At 34.0% G+C, this 22,500-nt stretch overlaps 1 protein-coding gene across 18 annotated transcripts in view; it reads left to right on the top strand.

The window, feature by feature from the left end:
* The window catches only part of FOXP2 (forkhead box P2), a 531,942-nt gene that overhangs the window by 471,727 nt on the left and 37,715 nt on the right, over positions 1-22,500 (top strand). For all 18 annotated transcript variants that reach the window (XM_079931102.1, XM_079931101.1, XM_079931091.1 and 15 more), the window contains 4 exons: positions 10,016-10,229; positions 11,984-12,088; positions 19,553-19,640; positions 21,265-21,348. In XM_079931102.1, coding sequence (XP_079787228.1) covers positions 10,016-10,229; positions 11,984-12,088; positions 19,553-19,640; positions 21,265-21,348 — 491 coding nt within the window. The remainder of the gene's footprint in view (positions 1-10,015; positions 10,230-11,983; positions 12,089-19,552; positions 19,641-21,264; positions 21,349-22,500) is intronic.

Below are 22,500 nucleotides of genomic sequence, written 5' to 3' on the forward strand. Positions count from 1 at the left end.
TTCAGATCCTCTAATTCACCTGACTGAATCACTCCTAGGAAATCAAGAAAGATAAAGTTTAAATAGTGAAAGAAGGGGCTTCCCTGGTGGCGCAGTGGTTGAGAGTACGCCTGCCGATGCAGGGGACACGGATTCGTGCCCCGGTCCAGGAAGATCCCACATGCCGCCGAGTGGCTGGGCCCATGAGCCATGGCCGCTGAACCTGTGCATCGGGAGCCTGTGCTCCGTAACAGGAAAAGCCACAACAGTGAGAGGCCCGCATACCGCAAAAAAAAAAAAATAGTGAAAGAAAAACAAGGCAATAAACCTACTTTTCTGTGTCATTCCAAAGAGAATTGGAATAAACCATAGCGTCACCACAGCAGTGAATGTTCTATTCACAAATAATTGTTTTTATGGAAAAATAAATACAATTTGAGGACAAAGAAAGAAATAAGGTTTAAAAAATAAAAGTGTTTATAAATTAGTTCAATGTAAATATAGAGTTCTTTCATAGAAACTGTACTAAAACAGAAGCAATAAATTTATGTCATTGATTTTCTTAGTAAAATTTAAATAAAGTCTATAGTTGGGATCTGGGTGTTTTTCTCTCCTCAATAGGGAAATATAATTTTATTTGAGTAAAACCATTCAAACAAACATTTCAAGAATGTTTAAAATAGATGTTCGTAGAAACAAGATGTAATTATCTAAAATATATTTGTTAAACTGCATTCTTCCAAAACAAGCATAGAAATATCTTGCGAACAAGAATATTCATTATGATATAACCATTCTAATAGTGTTCAAATGAAAACTTTCTCTAATTTCTCAGCCTTCTTTTGATAGCATTATCTTCCTTTTTTTCTTCTATTTGTTTTTTTCCTTCCAGTTTTATTGAGATATAGTTTACATACAGCACTGTATAAGGGGTGCAGCATAATGATTTGACTTACATACATCATGAAATGATTGACCTACAGCACTGGGTTAGTTCCTGATCTGCACAACGTAGTGATTCGCTATTTCTCTACCCAACAAAATGATCACCACTTACTTTCTTCTATTTGTATTCTCTGTAAGATATATGAGAAATAAAACTCACAGAATGGAGAACGTTGAGGGAAAGGAAGTAAATCTGAAAACATATCTGGGTTTGAGCAGAAAGTGTATTTTTTAAGAAACATTTTTAATTGAAGTGTAGTTGATTTACAATGTTGTGTTAGTTCCAGGTGTACAGCAAAGTGATTCAGGTATATATATATATATATATATATACATATATATATATATATATATATTCTTTTTTAGATTCTTTTCCCTTACAGGTTATTACAAAATATTGAGTATAGTTCGCTGTACTATACAGTAGGTCCTTGCTGGCTATCTATTTTATGTGTTGTAGTGTGTATATGTTAATCCCAAACTCCTAATTTATCCCTACCCACCACTTTTCCACTTTGGTAACAATAGATTTGTTTTCTGTGTCTGTGGGTTTATTTCTGTTTTGTATAGAAGTTCATTTGTATCATTTTTTATTTTTAGATTCCACATATAAGTGATATCGTATACTTGTCTTTCTCTGTCTGGCTTACTTCACTTAGTATGATAATCTCTAGGTCCAAACAAAAAAGATGGAAGTCATCATTGTGTTTTCAGCTGTTTAGATGAATGTGTGAAAAGTGCCATTGTGGAGAGTCCCATCAGCCCAACACAGGTGGAATGTGTTATAAACCAGTGACAGTAAAGGAACATAAGTTCATAGTACTCTTCTGGAATCTCAGAGTGGGAGAAAATGAAGAAATAATTGTTAAATAATGTAAGCGCTGAATCATTTCTGCCTCAGTTACTGGTTATTTTGGACAATTAATATTTTTTTTTTATCAATTTTCAGTTCACTTTGCCTCAGGTTTTTGGTTGGCTGATTAGCTACAAATAATAGCCATATGAAAACCAAGCAGGATTAACACGCAGTGATGATATTCTCACTGTATCTTTAAAAATATGCCATAAGTATGGCATAAAAATATGCCATACTTACCCCATGATTTAACACAGCTTGCTCAGACTACTTTTAAAGTTAGTTTCTTTCAACTGTATAAAAATATGTACATGAGAATCAGATAGATGTAACAAAATTATAATTTTGATAAGGAGATTTACAGACATTTTTCTCTATATTGCAAAATGATGTAATGTATTTTATCATTTTAAAGTAAGGCATTTTAAATATTAAGCATTTTAAGTCATCATGAACATTACTATAATATTGGATTTTAATGTGAAATAGGCAATTAAATTACGATCTCTAAGTATGTATATAGAGTGACTGTAGGTATACAGAAGTCAAAAAAGGATGGATTTGTAAATCAATCTTGAATAAAATACTGATTATAAAGCTATTTGATATAATGTGTACTTTAAATATCAACTAGCAATTAATTAGTGACATATTTTTGTGACTCAGTACCACTGTCTACAGGTTAAAAAATAGGAAATTATTGTGACATGCACTTTAAACTTTGATATGTTTTTGATATAAGATAGAAGTCAGTGTATCCCAATACGCAATATATTCATAGGTTTAGTATTACTATAGGGATATATATACACACACACACACATATATATTTGTATATGTGTATATATGTTTAATTCCAACTTTTAAAATATTTTTGAATTTGTAGAAGCTATCTAAAACAACCATTTTCATTACCAATCTGAAAGACCAAACAGGGAATGCTAGGTAACCAGCCAGTCCTGTTTTAAACTAACACCTTGTAGAACTAGATGAGCTTGGAATCTGTTGAACAATAAAGAAAATGATATCTTTTTAAATAAAATATAATAATGTCCTTCATGCTGAGTTAGGACTGTGCTGAAGTTTTTCTTTGGCATCAGTATTCAGCCAAAGTCAGCTATTTGGCTTGGACTTCATGCTTTGCTTATGGAAATCTAAATAGCCAAATGGCTACTTCAGCACCACTCTGGCATCCTTGATTTTTTTGCTTAATCTGTGATCACGGGCTTACATAGAACATATATCTAATCAGGGTAACAGCACCAGCACTAAGAACAATGTATGTCATGCAGAATTATTGTTACCATTTTAGTATTCCCTTTCAAATACCAGTAAATCTTCTATTTGTAATTTAGGAAAATCTCCTTTGGGGTTTTACATGCTGAAAACAACATCAATGAGCTAAAGTTTGAAGGTACATTTATTATAGTCGGAGTAAAACTTTGCAAAGTTACTTGTGAATGCTGTTATGCATAAAAACTAACTTAGGGATAAATAAATACATAGGGAGATATTAAAAATATGTTGAGTTAGTTGTTGAGAAAATTTAAATGAGATAGGAAGAGGGAGATTAAATTATGTCATAATTCTAATTGTTGTAGAATTGTTTAGTATACTAACATACGTATATTAAAATAGGTTTAATGCCATTTAGGCCATCTGTCTTAAAAAAAAAAGTTCTATTTGTCAATTCTTTATGTGTTGAGGGAGGACTTAAAAGGAAAACGTCAACTTTGCCACATTAAAATGTCATGATCAAGAAAAATAAGAAGTCATTGCTTTTGTAATAGAATATCAAACTGTAAAAATGTAGCCTGTAAAAATTTTCATAGTAAAATCATAGCAGGAATTTTTTTATATCAGATATATTCCTGTATCCCAGAAATTCTTTCCTTGGTGGAGATATTTGCCTTTGGTCTCAGTTTCAGCCAAATAGCTATTTTTACTTCTTGTAATTCAGCATTTGGACGAAATGTGTATTAGGTACACCTGTCATTGAAAGTACATTTTAAAGATGGGCATTTTACGTACAGGTTATAGTAAGCCCCTAGTCAAATACAGATCAATAAGATGTTAGGTTTGGCAAATTATAAATGAACACTTGGCTTTCTGAAGGTAGCTCAGAAACTGGAATAATGGTTGCCACTGGAGAGGTACTGGGGACCCAGAGGTCAGGGCTGGTAGGGAAATTTAATTTTACAATGCATACCCTTCCCTGTGATTCAATTATTTTGGCCATGCGTGTATACTAGTTTTTCAAAATGTAAAATTTAAGGTGAAAAGTGAAAATTAATGATAATATTTCAATAATTTCAAGTATTGAATATCAAATCATTCAATAAAATATGTGAATAATACAAATATTTTTACCAAAATTCACTTTTATTACTTTTAATTGTAAATAACCCTAGAAAATAAATTAATTAAAAATTCACAGTAGACTGACTTTATATCGTACTATATTAAAATTATTTATTTAATATTAAAAAGTAATTACTGGATGTAAAAAATAAAAGGACGTGGAAAGGATCATTTATTTCTGAGTGTGAAAAAGATGCTCATGTAATTTTTACCAATACGTGAAACTTTTACCCCTTGTATGCCCCAAGAATGTATAATCTAGATATGAATGATAAAATTTTCATTAATTCTTAGCACAGTGCTTGGCACCCAGTACTCTGCAAACTCTAACTCTAGAAATAAAGAATTGTTATTTAATTGTTTTATCTGTCATATTATATGCAATTTGATTAGGAATTCTTCTTTTTATTCTCTCAACTCCTGGAAAAAGAAACTTTTTTTTTTTTTTTTTTTTGCGGTACGTGAGCGTCTCACTGTTGTGGCCTCTCCCGTTGTGGACCACAGGCTCTGGACGCACAGGCTCAGCGGCCATGGCTCGTGGGCCCAGCCGCTCCGTGGCATGTGGGATCTTTCCAGACCGGGGCACGAACCCGTGTCCTCTGCATCGGCAGGCGGACTCTCAACCACTCCGCCACCAGGGAAGCCCTGGAAAAGGAAACTTTTTAATGCTTATTTGTAGTCCTGGCAGTGAATGAAGCCAAGTCACCATACAAAAGTAGAACAGGGTTTCTCAATTTTTTGTGGGCACGGAATTTTTAAATTATGAAATTATAAAACTTTTCAGCAGTGGTATTATATGTATATTTCCTTGAAATATGTTTTAAACGAAAAATGAATAATCTTCACTTAAGATTTTAAGTTGACTATTATTCTGTGATACTCTAGTCCACTGATTCCCGGATTGTGCTTGCCACTACACTAGTGTTCTGGTCCACTGAACAGCTCTTTTATTTATTTATTTATTTATGGCTGTGTTGGGGCTTCCTTGCTGCGTGTGGGCTTTTCTCTAGTTGTGGCAAGCCGGGGCTACTCCACATTGCGGTGCGCAGGCTTCTCATTGTGGTGGCTTTCTCATTGCGGAGCATGGGCTCCAGGTGCGCAGGCTTCAGTAGTTGTGGCATGCGGGCTCAGTAGTTGTGGCTCACGGGCTCTAGAGCACAGGCCCAGTAGTTGTGGCGCACGGGCTTAGTTGCTCCACCGCATGTGGGATCTTCCTGGACCAGGGCTCAGACCCATGTCTCCTGCATTGGCAGGCGGATTCTTAATCACTGAGCCACCAGGGAAGTCCCTGAACAGCTCTATTAAGTAACATTCATTGAGTGTTTACTCACGGCAGTCACTCATATAGGCGCTGGGAATAAAGCCATGCTGAAAACAGACAGCAAACTCTGCCATCATAAAACTTACATTTTAGTGTAAAAAATGTAACAAGACAGACTGTAGAAGACAGACAACAAATAAGTCAAGTAAAATATATAGTGGTAACTGCTAAGGAGAAAAATTAAAAAGCAAGGATAGGAAAAAATTAAGCAACCACAGGAGATGGGAGGAGTTGAACTTGTAGACAAGGTAGCCAGGGGCTGTGTGAGTAATGACCTGAAAATGTGAGGGGAACTCGGCCATGTATTAGCTCTTGAACAAAAGTTACTTAACTTTTCTGTGCCTCAGTGTCCTCATCTCTAAAATGAAAATAGTGATGGTAATGATAACAACAATGATAGTGGTTTGGGCATTACATTAGTTATTATGTATGAAGCCTTTGGAAAAGTAACTGGCATATGAGAAGCACTATATAAGTATCTGTTAAATAAAACGGACAAAGAAACCTGCTAGAGGAGTGAGTTGGGGTCAGAGGAGCTGAAAAAACAGGAGCTTAGTTTTGGACATGTAAGAATTGAGAATTTGTTAGGGTTATGTGGAGATGCCAGATAGGCAGCCTGCAATTCAGGGAAGGGGCCTGGGTTGGAGATCACTTGAATCCTAAGCCTATACCTGGTATTTAAAACTGAAATAAATTAGTGTAATTGTAAAAAGAATTTGTTGAGTTAATTTTTTTCCTTCAAACATATTTGCAAAACACTGAGTTAAAGAAAGAGACTCAAGTTTTCTTTGTTACTAGACAGGTATCTCAGAACTGTTTTACTTGCTAACATGAACCACGGGTCTCCAAGATGGAAACAACAGACTTCTGAGATCTCTTAGACTAACAGCATTTCGAGAGTACTGTTCCATAGAACACAGTTACTGCCTGAAAAAGTAAATTACTTCTTGCCTAACATCAAAACATAAAAAACTCCCCAAACTTTCAAAATGCTGCAAAATGGATTGGCTAGTTGTTTCATTTTCATAAATAGTTTTGTATCCATAGAAAATAGCTAAGCAAGTTGATGCGAAAACTTTGTCTCATGGGCAATGTAATAGTTTACTTAAAAAAAAATTCCCCCCAAATTATTTGTACATTGGAATCATCTGTGGAGCTTCAAAAGCTACTAGAAATTGTGATTTGATTTGTTGGGGCTATGGTCAGGGCACTGGAAATTTTAAAAGATCCCCAAGTGATTCTAATATGTAGATGCTTTGGGGAGCTAGTTTCACTAACAGGAATCTCTTTTTGACATTATTTATTCTCTGTCCCTTATTTAAAATAGTTAAAATTAAATATTTAAAATATATAAATATTTAATATTTTTAAAATATTCTTTTAATTAAGGATCGTTATTTGGATGGTGAGCAGGTTATTTATTTATCAAATGTTTATGTACCTACTGTTTGTCACCCTATCATTGTGATATCATGGTGATACCACTAATTTTCAAGGCAAATGAATAGTACAATGGATTTCTACTTTTAGAAGGGAAGTGGATACTTAGGTTAACTAAATTATTAATAAAATCCAAAAACTAAATTATTAATAACATCTTTAACTGGTATAGTTTCAAAAAACGTCTAAGCGTCTTTAGCCAAAATATAAAATGTTATTAGCCACTCAGCCTGTTAGAATCAACTAGTACCATTTATAATTCTTTAGACATTGGCCTTATAGGAGAGCAATGGTTATAAATAGTGTGACCTTTAAGAGTCACAGAACTTCCGTGTGCAAACCAATATGTCTTCGAGAACTGTATGAACCCGTTGTAATCAATTAAATCAATAACTATTTCTTGAGCACATACCAGGCACTGTTCTAGGCACTGGGGGGTCTATAAAATAAGTAAAATAAGAAATCCCTGCTCTTAGAAAATGGTGGAGGGAGACTGTAAAGCAAATAAATAATATAGTTTAGGGGCCGATTAATGCCCTAAAGAAAAAGTAGGGTGAGGTGGAAGGGCACGATAAAAGGCAGGTGGGGAGGGGCAATGGTTGATAAGTGTGGACAGAGACCTCTCACAGGAGGTGACCCTTGAACCACCTGAGAGAAGGGAGGGAAGAACTCGTGAGAAGATTTGCAACCAGAGGGGCCTAGGCTGTGAGGGCCGCCAGAGGAAAGCTCGAAAGGGAGCAAATGTTTGATGCATTCGAGAAAGAGCAGAAGGCTAGTATAACAGAATGAAACGGAGAGAGACAGCGATGGATGAGGTCAGAGAGACAGGCCGGAACCAAATGATAACTGCCAGCACCTCATGGGCCATGGTAAGTTTTGTTGTTTTTTTTTGTCTCTAAGTTCAAAGCCATTGGAGGCTGAAAAGCCATTGGAGGCTGAAAAGCCATTGGAGGGTTTGTTGGGGAAGTGCCGTGGCCTCATTTACCTTTAGAGAGATAACTTTGGGCTGATAGATGAAAAGTAAATTAGCCAAAGCCAAGGTGAAAACAGGAAGACAGTCAGGAAGCTATAGCAGTGGTCCAGGCAAGAGCTGACGGTGGAGCGGAGAGGCAGCAGAGAGTTCTGATGCAGAGGATGTGTTGATGCTCTCACAGAAAAGGATTTACTCGTGGAGTTTTGCTGTTAGGACACATAATACATGCAGCCAGGTAACAAAAAGTCATGGTCAGAAAAGTTTCAGTATCCCAGGTTAAAGCTAGAATTAAAGCAATCTTTATATAGAAATTATTTCCTATGTAACAGAAATACCTTTCTTTATTAACCCATCCTCTTCTTTTTAGAAAAAACAGCTTTTAATAACTTTGGGAATCTGAGTTACCCTGTCTTGTCTTTAGTCTCAGGCCATGTCTTAAAATCGTGAGGAGCCAGAATCACCAGAATGGTAGCTTTCAGTAACACTGTCTGTTTGAAATTGTGATAGGCATAGCGGTTTAAGGTTTCCACTGTGACGAATAATTTGACCAGAAATTATGTTTGGAACAGTGAGAATTCTTCTGTTGCTCTGGGCTGCTTACCACTATGTCTAGATCAATGATTTTTTCCACTTGCAGGGGTAGGGGTGAGAGAGTTCTCCTCACCATCGTACTCTGTTATCTTTCCCCAGTCTCCCCTGCCTATTCCAAGCCACTTCACTCTCATGCAGCTCTCAACTGATCAGCGTCACTAGAGCATCTGATGTGGGGGGGAGGGGCAGGGGAAGTTTGATTAGCATTTCCATCCTTATATCAGATATTGTAGATGAACACAGTAATATAAAACATAGATTTTGGACCCACAGGGCATCATGTTTGAATTCTGTCCACTGGTTATGAGCTTAGTGACTGGGGAAACACATTTAATCTTTCTGAGCCTCCATGCCCTCATCAATAAAATGTAATGATTCCTAATGTCAGGTGAGGTTAATTTAGATTATGAATGTAAAGCGCCAGAATATAGTAGATGCTCAATAAATGATAGCAATTATAATTACAAGTACATTTCCTCCTGTATATCTTTATTCAGCAGTTTTCATATTTTTAATAAAATATTTTAGGAGCAAAGGCATTCAAGTCAGACTGCCTGGATTGAAATCCCAGCTTTATCACACATAAGCTTTGTGACCTTAGATATATTTTTGAACCTCTCTCCCTCTTTGCTTCCTTATCTGTAAATAAATTGGTTACAATAAAAGTGTCAGCTCCATTGGACTGTAGTAAGGATTAAGGAGCATAAGGTATATAAAGAATATATGAAGGCACAGAAATTGGCATATATAAGTAATGTTTTGTAAGTCAAATACTGTAAATAACAGTCTCTCAATTCCTTATTTCAAAATTACAGTGAAAAGCTAAAGTCTTGTACCTAGCTTTTCTATTTTCATTCATCATAAGTCAGGTAAATTTGCATAATCTGAGCCAGGAATTTGTTTAAAATGAGTAGTTGATTTATTCTATCAGTCATAAAATGAAGGAGAAATTTAGATATTATCTGATTAATTGATCCATGTAAGTTAGAATATTGGCTTATTCAGGACCTCAAAATGAAATTCAGTTATTTCCTTGGCCATTCTGAGAAAGATCAAAATAACTAGATAATTGTCAAATCTATTTTTCTTTTGACTTGAATGTTTGCTGTTTTCCCCTGACATTTGTGTTTCCCACCTTACTTCTTTTTTCGTTTCTTTTGATATGTGTTATTTCCAAATGTTCTTTCAGTTCCTCACTGATAAAAACTTCATACTAGCAATAAGTAAAAGCTTGAAAAAAGTTAGTTAAAAAGTTAAAAGTTGAATAGTTTAATTTTCAAATGGAACTTGCTGTGTTTTTTTTCTACTGATCCTTGATATTATTCCCAATACTATTATTTCTAGTACTGTTCTTGAATTGGTAGTCTTTAACAAATAACTGATTATTGAAGAGGAAACGATAGTGCTGATGGTATAAAGTGGTTTATTATCATATATTAATAATTCTGGTAACATCACTTTTGTGGTTGGCCTTAATCCAATGATAATACTAAGCTCATTATATGAAATTCACTTTGTTATATTAGTGGGGCTTTCTTTCACTTTATAGCTGGCTTAAGTCCTGCTGAGATTCAGCAGTTATGGAAAGAAGTGACTGGAGTTCACAGTATGGAAGACAACGGCATTAAGCATGGAGGGCTAGACCTCACTACTAACAATTCCTCCTCGACTACCTCCCCCACCGCTTCCAAAGCGTCACCACCAATAACCCATCACTCCATGGTGAATGGACAGTCTTCAGTTCTAAATGCAAGGAGAGACAGGTAAATCTCAGGAGATACATTCTGTTACATATCACCAAACTTTACTTTCACCATTTGTGAAACTAAAAATAATGATTTGTACTTAACAGGGGCAGAATGTGTAGAACAACTAATTAAATTGATAGAAACCTTTAGATTATTTGTATTTATATCATTTTCATTAGAAAAAAAGCACTTCATATACCAGCAGTTTAATGGATAGAGTGGGGAATTTACTGAAGAAAGTTATTTGTTAATAAGTGCATGCAGAATTATTGTGTCAATATATTTTTATGGCTAAAATGTTGTGATTAACCTGATTGCTGAAAGGAGAACATCTTTACCATTTTAAAACTTAACCAGTTTCAAATAATTAAAGATGCATATATATCCCCCTTATATATGTTACAAACATGTGCTTACAAATCAGAGAATAGATATACATAAACATATAAACACAGGTATAATAAACCAGAAGATAGAAGATCTGGTTTGCCTTTTTTATTGTTGTGGCATGATGGAATTATAAATATATAATAAAAATGAAATTACGGTGGTAACTTTCTGAATAAATTTGCCTCAATACTCATAAAGAAAAATTATTTGATTTCAGTTACCAACACTGAGTACATTATATTAGGTAATTTTTCAACTTACTGTTTTATTTTAGTTGTGTAAAAACTGCCTTTGTAAAAGGATCACCCATGTACTTTTTTGTCCATTTAGTTCTATTTATGCAGGCATATCGTTATCTAATCAGGTCCTTTAATGTAATTTACATAAACTATAGAAGCTAAAATATTGCTCAATATGAAAACTAGCTTTTTAAAAGATGAAGCATAAGTGTAGGACTTCTTAACAGAATGGCTTAGTCTCATATGATATATAGCTGTAAAATTCATATTTAAGTGGAGTGGATTAATAGCGTTCTGTTATGTATGTGAATACCTGCCTAGCTGCCACAAACCCTTTCCCCTAAGCAAATATTTTTTCAAAGAAACGTACATATAATTACAGTACAGTTTAAGATATAATGCTATAGTTTGGTGATGTTTTTTGTCTTCCTAGAAGTATCATAAAATTTTTTTCTTGTTAGCTTTCATTATTATAAAATGGTATGCCTTTGAATGCTTTCACGCTGTTGTATTAATTGAGAGTAATTTGATGATTATACAGTTCAGAAGTTGGTTGATGTCTCTAGGATCTATCTGATATAATACTCACTTATCAAAAGTCTTGGATAATTATAGAAAGAGATAGCTAATGAATACCGTTGCAAAGTAGAATTTTTAAATCAGCTGTAACTAGCAGAAACATATATGGTTCGCACATAAATATTAAACAATGTAAATGATTCTAAAGGTCCATATCTTCCCTAAAAAGAACATTTCGAAAATCTTATGGTGATTTTCCTATTACTTTCTTAAAAACACAGGTTTTTTCCACTTGACCACATATGAATATATATATTTTTATTTAGAGGTAAATGTTACGTTAAGGTCATATGGCAGGATTAGCATATGATATTATACAGTCCTCTTAGTTTTTCATCGTTTATTAACAGTCATCTTTGGCTCTATTTCTCCTCTAATTGGAACATCATCTAGCCTTGGCAGTTGAACTATTCAATAGAACGATTAAATTTTTCTGACTGCTCTGAGCTGAATTGACCTGTTTTGACCTGTTTGTCACTGATCGTAACCTGACAGGCGCTAGCAGCCTGCAACGATTATGGCTTTTTGAGATCAATCTGATGCCATGTTCTTTTGCTGCAGCTCGTCACATGAGGAGACTGGGGCCTCTCACACTCTCTACGGCCATGGAGTTTGCAAATGGCCAGGCTGTGAAAGCATTTGTGAAGACTTTGGACAGTTTTTAAAGTAGGTTTTTTACTTTTTTTAGGGGAGGGAGTGGATTGTATGGGAGTTTTAAGCAGATAGTTGTAAATGAACAAAAGAAAGCTGAAGGAAGAAAGTGAAGGTCCATCATAAGGCACACTGTAAGTTTTCTGTGTGTTCCAACAAGTAGATTAGCAAAGTCAGGCTAAGACGGTTAACTCTTCCTCTTTACCTTTTCGTGAGAACATTTTACAAATCATCCAATAAAAGTTTTTGAATGAATGAAAAAAGAAGTAGCCTTACTATAGCAGTGTCATTAATAACTGGAAGACGTGTTTGTTGGATTCACTTAAATTTCAAGGTTTCAAGAAAAATTTCCAGTAACATTATGTGAGAAGTCATATTTTATATATATATTATATATATATAAAATATATATTATATATATACACATACATATATTTAAGCAAAAGACAGATTTTAAAGGTGTATTTTTTATTGCAGACTTTATATTTCTTACTTTAAATAATATTTAATGTATTTATTTAACAGCAAGGATAAAAAACTGAAAGTTAATAGTAACTAACATTTTAAGATAGTTGTGATTTTCTCCATGTTGTTACTTGTTGCCCTGAGAATCATAAAGAAACTTACATGGCCCTATGTTTGTATGATAGATTATATGGCTTCTCTAGCTTAAAATCAACTTTGTGTATCCTTAATTTCTTCATACAGTGATAGTTTATTTTTTTTAATTCATAAGAGGTTCTTTTTCAAATGAGAATATGCATCTTTCATGAAACATTTTCCACGCACAATTTCAGTATACAAGAGATCTAAACAGAGAGCTACAGATAGGTTTATGGAGATGAGTAACTTCACAGGCTGAGACTCTTATGTTGTCATGGAGCAGCTAACAGGGTGAATGAACTGTTTCATGCTTCATCAACAATTAAGTTAATTAGCTCATTTGAAATTGCACTGCTTTGTTGCCAGGATGTTGGCAGAAACATCAAAAAGATGTGTTTACAAATGGTAGACTACAGAGTATAGAGCAAAAGCACCTTAACAACAAGGCACAAGTACTTGGCATCATAATAACTGTATAACTGAATTACAGTAAGACTTCCACAAGGATTTTTTAAAACTATTTTTATTTCTGACCAATTAAAAGAAAAAAATGCTTCCTATATTATTATGGATTTTCTACATGGCCTTGAATGAAAATTTGCACACCTATTATCCTGAACAGTTGTGAGCTACCATTTTGTTGGATAGGAAACTGATTTGACCGTTCTAAGCAAAGAGAGCTCTTAAAATGTTAAGTAACTTTGCTAAAGTTTTCCTGTCTAAGAAAAATAACATTTGCTAAAATAAAGACAGGATATAAGAATATAATTCTTTAAAGAACTAATTTCATATTTCATTTGAATATGTTAGTCCTTATTAATATGTTATATTATTCCTTATCGTTAAGGTTATTTAGAGGACTATTGCTGCTATTTCTTCAGTATATGGCAATTTAAGCCATAGAACTAGCTCAGTCACCAAATATTTTATTGCTCTAAGTTGTTGTTTTTGACAAAATTCAAAATAAAGCTTTAAGAAAAAAATACATGTCTTTGTTTCGGTATGATTTCCTTTATGGCCCATGGAAAGGAGCATTTTTATTCATCTCAAATTTGTATACATATTTTTATTACTAACAAGCTTATAAATATGAACTCTCATTTTACCCTCCATGGGTCTTTTTCATATTCAAGTTAGTATTTTTGAAAAACTGAAGAAGTTACAATTAAAAAAGCATTTCCTTTCAATTAAATATCAACTTTGTTTCCAAAGACTGACCATTTTTCCAACCCATTAACTTCATAGGGATGACAGAACAAATGACAGTAGATTTTAAGGCCTTTTTTTTAGTCCATTTTTGTTATGATATGCTTAGATTCTGTAAGTCAAAGATCTGTGATAAATTCTGTTGATAGAACTAATGCCAGTGTACTGTACTGAAATGAAATATTAGACATATTTCCGTACTAGTATTGTCTTTTTCTTAAAAAGGTGTGGGAAATTTGAAGAGAAATAAAATAATGTTTTATTAAATTAATTTCAGTTATTCAGAAAAAAATGTTGATTTAGTGTCTATGTGGAAAGTGAATCGAAGAAGGCATCACCACTAATACAGATTTTCTTGGAAAGAAGATTTTGCTTTTCTTTTGTAATAATGGAGAGGATTGAGAGTCTTGGGGGGAAAAATGTCAGGCAAGTCAAAAAGCTGTGAAAGGTTTTTAGCTCTCAGGTTTTTTGTTTATCCATGCTCCAGAAATTTTGTACCCAGTGTTTACTATAAAAGGTGTTTGAGAAAATATTATTGTGGCATTTTTATTTCTAAAATGCACTAGAAATACATTGTACAGCTTGAGCTGTACTTTGTATCAGTCAGCTTATCCATTGGTTTGAAATAAAAGGAAGCTATCCAATATTACTATTTACCCTACATATGTTTAATAGCAAAGGATAGTAGAAAATATATTGAGTCCCAAATTCCATTTCTCACATTATATCCCCAAATAAACTGGCAGAATTCCTCTGTTTTTGCCCAGCACCAAATGAAAATCCACCAGAGGACAGTTGCTTATGAATAACATATATATTCTTAGCCATATATACATATATAAGAAGAAAGTCTAGACTAAAAGGTGTTCAGGAAAATTTTTGAATTACTATGAAGTAGGTGTTGACAGAAGCTAACCATTTTTCTGACCACTCATTGAAGATCTCACTAGATCACTAAAAGCATTTAATACTAGTTCTTCATTACTGTCTTATAAATGTCAAAGTGTAATAATATCCAACAAAATTTTAGTGTAGTTTGTCTGCAAAATTAATTATCATTCCATTGGCCCTAAGTCAGCATGAATGTAGATGGATTGACTTTTAGAGCTTAAACCAAAAGGTTTACAACATAACATTCAATTTGGCAGACAAGTGTTCTTGAACCTGCATGTGCGGATGCCAGCAAACAAAACATGGTCTGAGATACAAAGATAGAAATACTCTTTGAAGAATGGCAAAATGGTTAGTGTCAATAAAATGTCAGCCTATTAAGGAGTAATTAGTTGGCGAACATAAATGTATTAGGTTTATTACAAAGCCTAAAATTTTAAGGTTTGACACTGTATAAAGAGCAATAGAAAAGGTAGTAGAAACAATATTTAATGGAAATGTGTTATCTTTTTTCTTGCAGCTGACTACTCTAAAAATTATGCTCTTACTTAGTGTGTATTGTCTATTTCTTTGTCTTTGACTAGGCAGCATGGCTACAAAATTATGACCTCAAGAAGGCGTTCTTTGAACTTGTCAGAATGTTGTTTCTTTTGGTGACAGTGCCCCCATCTCTCAAAACTAAGGCATCTCACATAATCAGCTAAATGAATAGTGACAGCTAACATTTTGTATTTAAACTCCTGTCAGTGTTTAAACGTAAAAAGCTTGATGCAAAATAAATCAAACACCAGTGATATGCAAGGGAAACATTTTGTTAAAACAGTCTCTGACATACTTGGATTTAAATCTGATCCCTTTTTAGCTTACAAAATGCTGTAACTTTAAATGAATTTGAAAAAAAATCTAGAGGTTAAAATAGAATTGCTAATCTGGGGTGTATATAATTGAAGTTACCACACGCATTCATAACCTTAAAAGCTTAATTAAAGAGAACTGTGCATTAAATAAATGGAGAGATCCTTTCCTACGTTTTGTCTTCCTGAAACGCTTGCTTAATTGTTTTTAGAAAGAATTTGACTGCCTATTTACACTTTTTTTCCTAGTGGGCACTACCTTACCTAGCACGTAGATTCAGTGCAGTTTTGAAAGAACGTCAGTTGACCACATCATTTATTCCATTTTGAAAACAAAAATCAATATACCTATAAAGTGACCCATAAATTAGAATTGGCTCACACAATGTTTGTTCAGTGCTGCCTTTCTGAAGGCACCCTTTGCATTTTTTCTTCACCTCTCTGTTTGAACTGCAGTCTCGGTAAGAGGCTCATTAGGGGACATTAGGGACTGGAGCTAACCAGAATTCCAGAGCTTGCTTTGCTCTTATTAATGCATAGTAGAGTAGAATGCATTTAAATATTTCATAGGCATTCAGTAATTTGTGTGTAATCGCCTTGTTAGCAGACCAGTAGAAGTAGAACAGGCCTGTGAAATGGTGTTAGTGATTGCATGGGTAATTTACAGACCTTTGCCATCAGAAAGAGTATTATTGTTGGCTAGTACGAAGCTGTGAAATAGAACTAGCAATAAGTAAAAAAAGAAACTTAATAAAGGTTTTGTAACAAGCATCTTCAGGGATAACAACCCCACTTGGTCCTTTTGAAGCAGCTATAATTTATGACATAGGCAATATATCAAATGCATAAGATAGTATTATGGAGCATTCATATGAAAAGGGTATTTGCAACATTAGTTCCAACTTCCTGCAAGGGACATGATTAAATGATTAATGAAATGTCCCTTTGCATATGCATTTTGAAACAGCAATTAGGCACTGACTGAGAAAATCTACCAATCCTCTCATTTTTCAGTATTATCTCATTCTTGATTTATAAATCATAGAGAATTTTTGAACAGCAATATGTAGTACCTGAGATAGTTATAAAAACATAAAAGAGAATAATGTGGGCACAAAATAGTCATAAATACATAAATTCATAATTTACTGTTAATATGCAGCCTGTTTATTTAGTCTTATTGCATTGTATTTATATCCGGACACTATTTCTGTACTTTGATTGGCATAATTAAGTAGGGGGCATGAATAGGCACTATTATTTTACATATCACTGGTAAACAATAGCGAGGAAAGGAGAAGGGAGATGTGGCAGAGGTATGTATGTGTTTTTCAAGTTCTCAGTAATCCACTGGAGGCTGTTCTATAAATGATCATTGAAGGGCTGCAAGCTAGCCTATAATTACAGGAAAGAAAGTGGCAGCTCTGGCATTTCATAACTATGTGTCCTCGAAAAGTGCTTTGTGAGTTTGTCACCAATGATAATTTAGATAGAGGCTCATTACTGAACATCACAACACTTTAAAAACCTTTCCCCTTCATACAGGAGAATAAAGGACTATTTTAATGGCAAGGTTCTTTTGTGTTCCACTGAAAAATTCAATCAAGACAAAACCTCATTGGCTATTATTGTAGTCTACAGTCTCTATTCTAATAAAAGATGCAGAGATAAATTGAATAGGTCTCTAAGACCCAAGTATATAATGCAAACATTTTGTACTTTTTTTAGCTCTTTAAGTATAGGATAATTATTATCCCTAAGAAGTAAACAAGTGTGCAAAAAACCTTTTTAAAAAGTAATTTCATGCAAAAATAAACATGTTAAACTGAATATATCTTTTTCTAGCAGAGCTGTGTATTCTGCTTATCTTACTCCATTTACACCCTAATCTTTGTGTAGAGCTGAAGCATTTTTAAAAATATGCATTTACACTGACCGTGGAACAAACATACATGTGTTCCTCAAGAGATCAAGCCTTAGGAGTACAACTACTATTGCAGTACGCTGATAGAAAATGGACTCGTTGTTCATTAAAATGGGGGGAGGACCTGAAAAACAATTTGTAACTGTCCTGTTAGGAATAAGTGACACTTAATGTCATAAGCTAACCTGTGGTTTACTCTGACATTCCGTGCCTCCTTTTCAGAAAGCATGAGTGAATTTTAGTTCTTGTTACAGTTTATTTTATCTAATTTTTTATTATGAAAATCATTTTTTAAATTTTTATTTTATAGTGGAGTATAGCTGATTTACAATGTCGTGTTAGTTTCAGGTGTACAGCAAAGTGATTCAGTTATACCTATATCTATTCTTTTTCAGATTCTCTTCCCATATAGGTTATTACAGAGTATTGAGTAGAGTTCCCTGTGCTATACAGTAGGTCCTTGTTGATTACCTATTTTATATATATAGTAGTGTGTATCGTTCCAGTTAGTTTCTTAACCAAACCAACAGAGGCAGTCTAAGAGCAGGCAGGTGGAGTACAAGTGCCTTTCCTGCGCTATAACCACACACCTTAAACTTGACCTGATACACCCTGCTATTTTAGTCCACAGTCTCTCTTCAACCAAGAATGACAGTTGTGCTAAGATACACGGAGGTTTTGTTGTCATGATCAGTGAGGAGGTACTGAAACAAACTGATTTAATTTATCAAAGGATGAGGCAGAGTCGCACAAATTCTACCTGCTGAACCTAGATCTACTAACAAATAAACCTACATGTTTGTAAATTACTTCTTTATATGTGTTACATATTTGTCTGTCTATATATTTGTTCTGTTTCATTATCGATTTCAAGAAACGTAAGTAAATCATTTGATTGGGCACAAAAGTATTTCTGATGAATTTTAGTAAAATTAGGGCTGCACTAAACTTTTTAGACTATTATACCGTTCTAAATGGTACTTGAGCCCAGATGGAGAAATATATAAATTCTTATCTAATTTTGTAAATATTTGGTTTAATATTTCTCTTAGATACATTGATGAGAACATCTCTTAAATTGCTGCCTTAGTTTGCCCATTGGTGAAATAGACACACCAAAGGATATTAGATTAATTGAAGATGACTTTTTTAATTTTAGGAGGCAGCAAATAAATGATATATTACAAAGTACATATTATTGAATATGTTCATGTTCATTGGAGATGCTGCTCTACTAAATTACTTTTGATGTATCAACATACCACTCATTAAAGAGATCTTTTTAAACATTATGAAATAATAATAGACTAATACATAATAAAGATTAGAGTAAGATAATGAGAATGTCTTATCTTTCCCTACTTTTTTGAAAGATTAGAATAGATGTCTCCCAAATAGGACACTAGACATGAAATGTCAATCTTACACTTCTGATTGTCAGAATCTTCAATGCACTTTAATTATTAGTAATAACAAGTGATCATTCTTCATAAGTATTTGATGTTTCCATGGGACGATAATTTGCCATCTTTACATAATTCATACCACATCCTGGTGAAATAAGACATGGCTCACTAAATAACATCATAGGGACCACAAACTGTTTTAACAAAAATGGAATAGAGAATTGTCTTTGTTCTCTTCAGAGTTACTTTTGGTTCATGTATTTATAAAGTGTCCTTTTTAAAAATAAATGGCATGAGTATATGAAATTCATCTAGTGATTTCTACTATTATTCTGCAAATGGTTTGGGGAAAATATTTTTTGTAATAACTGATAAGCTTAGAAACAATGACATTTTCTACTATTTGAAGGGTCTCTTTATGTTGCGTAAATAATTTGCACTAAACACATCAGCCTATTCAACTTTTCTGGTATCATTTCAAAGTGTTCTTTTTTCCCACTGTGGAGGAAATACAACTTCAGTGGGTTTAAGTGGAGCATATGCCACTGACATAGCCGTGGCTTAACATTCTGTTTTGTGTTTTGTGTTTGTTTAGGCACCTTAACAACGAACATGCATTGGACGACAGAAGCACTGCCCAGTGTCGAGTGCAAATGCAGGTGGTGCAGCAGTTAGAAATACAGGTTTGTCAAAGCCTTCCTTAATGGACTCCTTTCTCTGACTTCTGGTCGTTAAATTGAGTACTGGGCAGATCCTGTGTCTTTTAACACAATGACTCATAGAAATACAAGGAATTTTAAATTGTTTATAGTGATAGCAATGATCGATACCTCAGGGTGGATTGTTGTAGTTTAATGTACTTACCACTTAGACTTAATATAACCTTTAGACTATATCATATACATTTGGCTATCCCAAAGGAGTCAAATCTAAGTTTCCCTACGAAAGGTTAGACCCAACCCCCCAGTTGGGTATAATTTTATTGCAGAGACAGTTTTTACATGAGCTAATCTTGTTTTTTTCCGTGAGATTTTATATTATAGCAAAAAGCCTTTACAGTATCATGCCTGTAATTTAATACTCTAAATAAAATCTTTTCCTTTTCTACCTCTAGTGTATTTTTAATTAAAGATCTTACAAGAATCCTTAAGACTTGGAGTAATGGCACATTATTTACAATATCACAGATGGTAATATGTGTATTGTATCAAATATTGCTAACTTAAGTTAAAAAACATTACTGTTAATATTGAAACAGAATTTGGCCAAAAATAAATAGAACTCATAAAACTGATCATAAAACAATTATATCACCCACAATATGATTCTTGCTACATTTTTTCTAACCCTCTAAGGCTTCCTCTAGCATTTCGTCTTAAGATTATTTTTTCTCAATCAAACCAATACCTTGTTTCATTTAATTAAACATACAATATATTTGTCTTCATACTTTACTACATCTTAAATTGTTTTAAATTCATCATTCACTAAGTGCATAAATGTCATTGCTTTTTTCCAGGGAGCTCCTAAAAATATTTTGACTTGTAAAATAATCAAGAACACATAAAAAGCATTGTCGCTGCTGTCGTTTAAAAAGCTTTTTTGTAAACCTGTTTACCATTTATAAAAGGTAGACTAAAACTAAGAGTTTGGCTGATGAGACAGTCTGCAGTGTGACCAATTATGCCTCTTTTTTTTTTCCTGATGTGTCTGACTGATGGAAAAGTAAGGTCCGTCACTTGTAATGAGACCCAGCGCAAGTGTGGACGCCTACTCCGTGGCAGAGTTCAGCGTTTCACACTGCCCGGTCTCTGTCACTCTATTGAATTAGATTGATGATGGCAGATTGCAGGGGCCACTAACTGGACCTCAGTGGGAATGCATGAAGTGTGGAGACAATCCTGGCAGGCACTTCGCTTTGAGAACCCTTCACCCCTTCACAGCTGCTGGCACTAGTCCATAGCTAACAGTGTCCACAGGACTTTAAAGAGACACCATGGGCCTTCTAATTTATGGTTTCAGTAACTTGTTACTGTTGAGGCAACTGTGACCTCAATTCTCCTATTGACAAAAAGATGAAGTGTTATTTGTTTTCTCTGACCTTTTAACATAAGGAAAGCTATAAAAGTTTTTCCCCCCCTCCATAGCTAAAGTTGCATTTCATCCCAGATAAGTTCCTACGGACACAGACTTTTATATGCAGAAATCATTACTCGGAGACAAGCTCAATGATAAGATGTATCACTGCAATAAAATAGCTGTATCAGTCATTTCTAAAATGCTTCTGATCTCACTTTTTCTTAACAGCTTTCTAAAGAACGCGAACGTCTTCAAGCAATGATGACCCACTTGCACATGCGACCCTCAGAGCCCAAGCCGTCTCCCAAACCTGTAAGTGCATATTGCTTTATAAACAGTAAATAGCTCTACCGATGTAACAGACTAAGAAAATGAACAATTTAGTGACAGTTAGAAAACAATGAGTGTGATGAAAAATATGGCAATAAAATGAAAGTAAAATGCAATCTCTTGTCAAATTGTATGTTTCTTTTAAAGTAATGCTATTTTTTACAAAATCTATCCAATCTACACCACGGGTGACACTAAACAAAGTACACCTATCAGTGCACAAATCACCGCCTTGAGGCTGAAGCCAGAGAGAATATCTTTCTGTGATAGGTTTACAGATATTAAAAGGAAACCCACTTTTGAGCAACCTGTAAAGCAGACAGTACAAATCACAAATAGAGAGGTATGTGGTATGCCGAAGAGGATTTGGATAAATCATCAGATACATATAAATAGATTTTTTTATCAAATGTTTTGTCAAAATGTCATAGTATTTTTAAAGCCAATCTTGTTCTCTTTCTTTGGTTGTTATTTCAGTTAAGATGTATTGCACATGTTGGTACATTTTACCATAGAGTACGCATCATGTTAATTTAGAGAGTTTATGACAAGGAATATGGGTGATTATAGAAAATAAAAATTGCAGTTTCCCTAAAAATATATATGAGATTGAAGCCAACCCAATAACGTAGTCAGATACACAGACTGTTGAAAAGAATATACTTTATCTCACTCAGCTAATGTTTGCACAGAAACTTAGAGTAATCAGCTGGGTAACTCTAGTTTAATGAAAGTTTGTGGGGATACTTTTTAATAAGGCCCCTGTATAGCCTGATGATTAGTGATTGCCAGCCTTGCCTCTCCCTCCATTTCTTTATGTAAAAAAGAGATCATTTGGTTTTGTAGTGGGGGAGGAGATAAAAGACAGACTATATTGTATGAGTTTTCTCCTAGTGTCTCTGATATCAGTCACCAATTAGTATTATTCAAAATGTATTCTTTTTTTGCATAGAGACTACATTTATTTAAATTCTGCTAAGGTATTTCCACAAGATATCAGAGTTTTTCCTTTGTACTATGTATAAGTATGGGTAACTCTAAACCCATTTTTAATAGGAAGAAAGGAGAAAGGTATCTTTTTTAATCTACATGTTACTTTTTTACACTCTGTAATATCTGAATTTTCAATTTAAA

This window comes from Stenella coeruleoalba, assembly GCF_951394435.1.
Source record: "Stenella coeruleoalba genome assembly, chromosome: 9".
Taxonomy (NCBI): domain Eukaryota; kingdom Metazoa; phylum Chordata; class Mammalia; order Artiodactyla; family Delphinidae; genus Stenella; species Stenella coeruleoalba.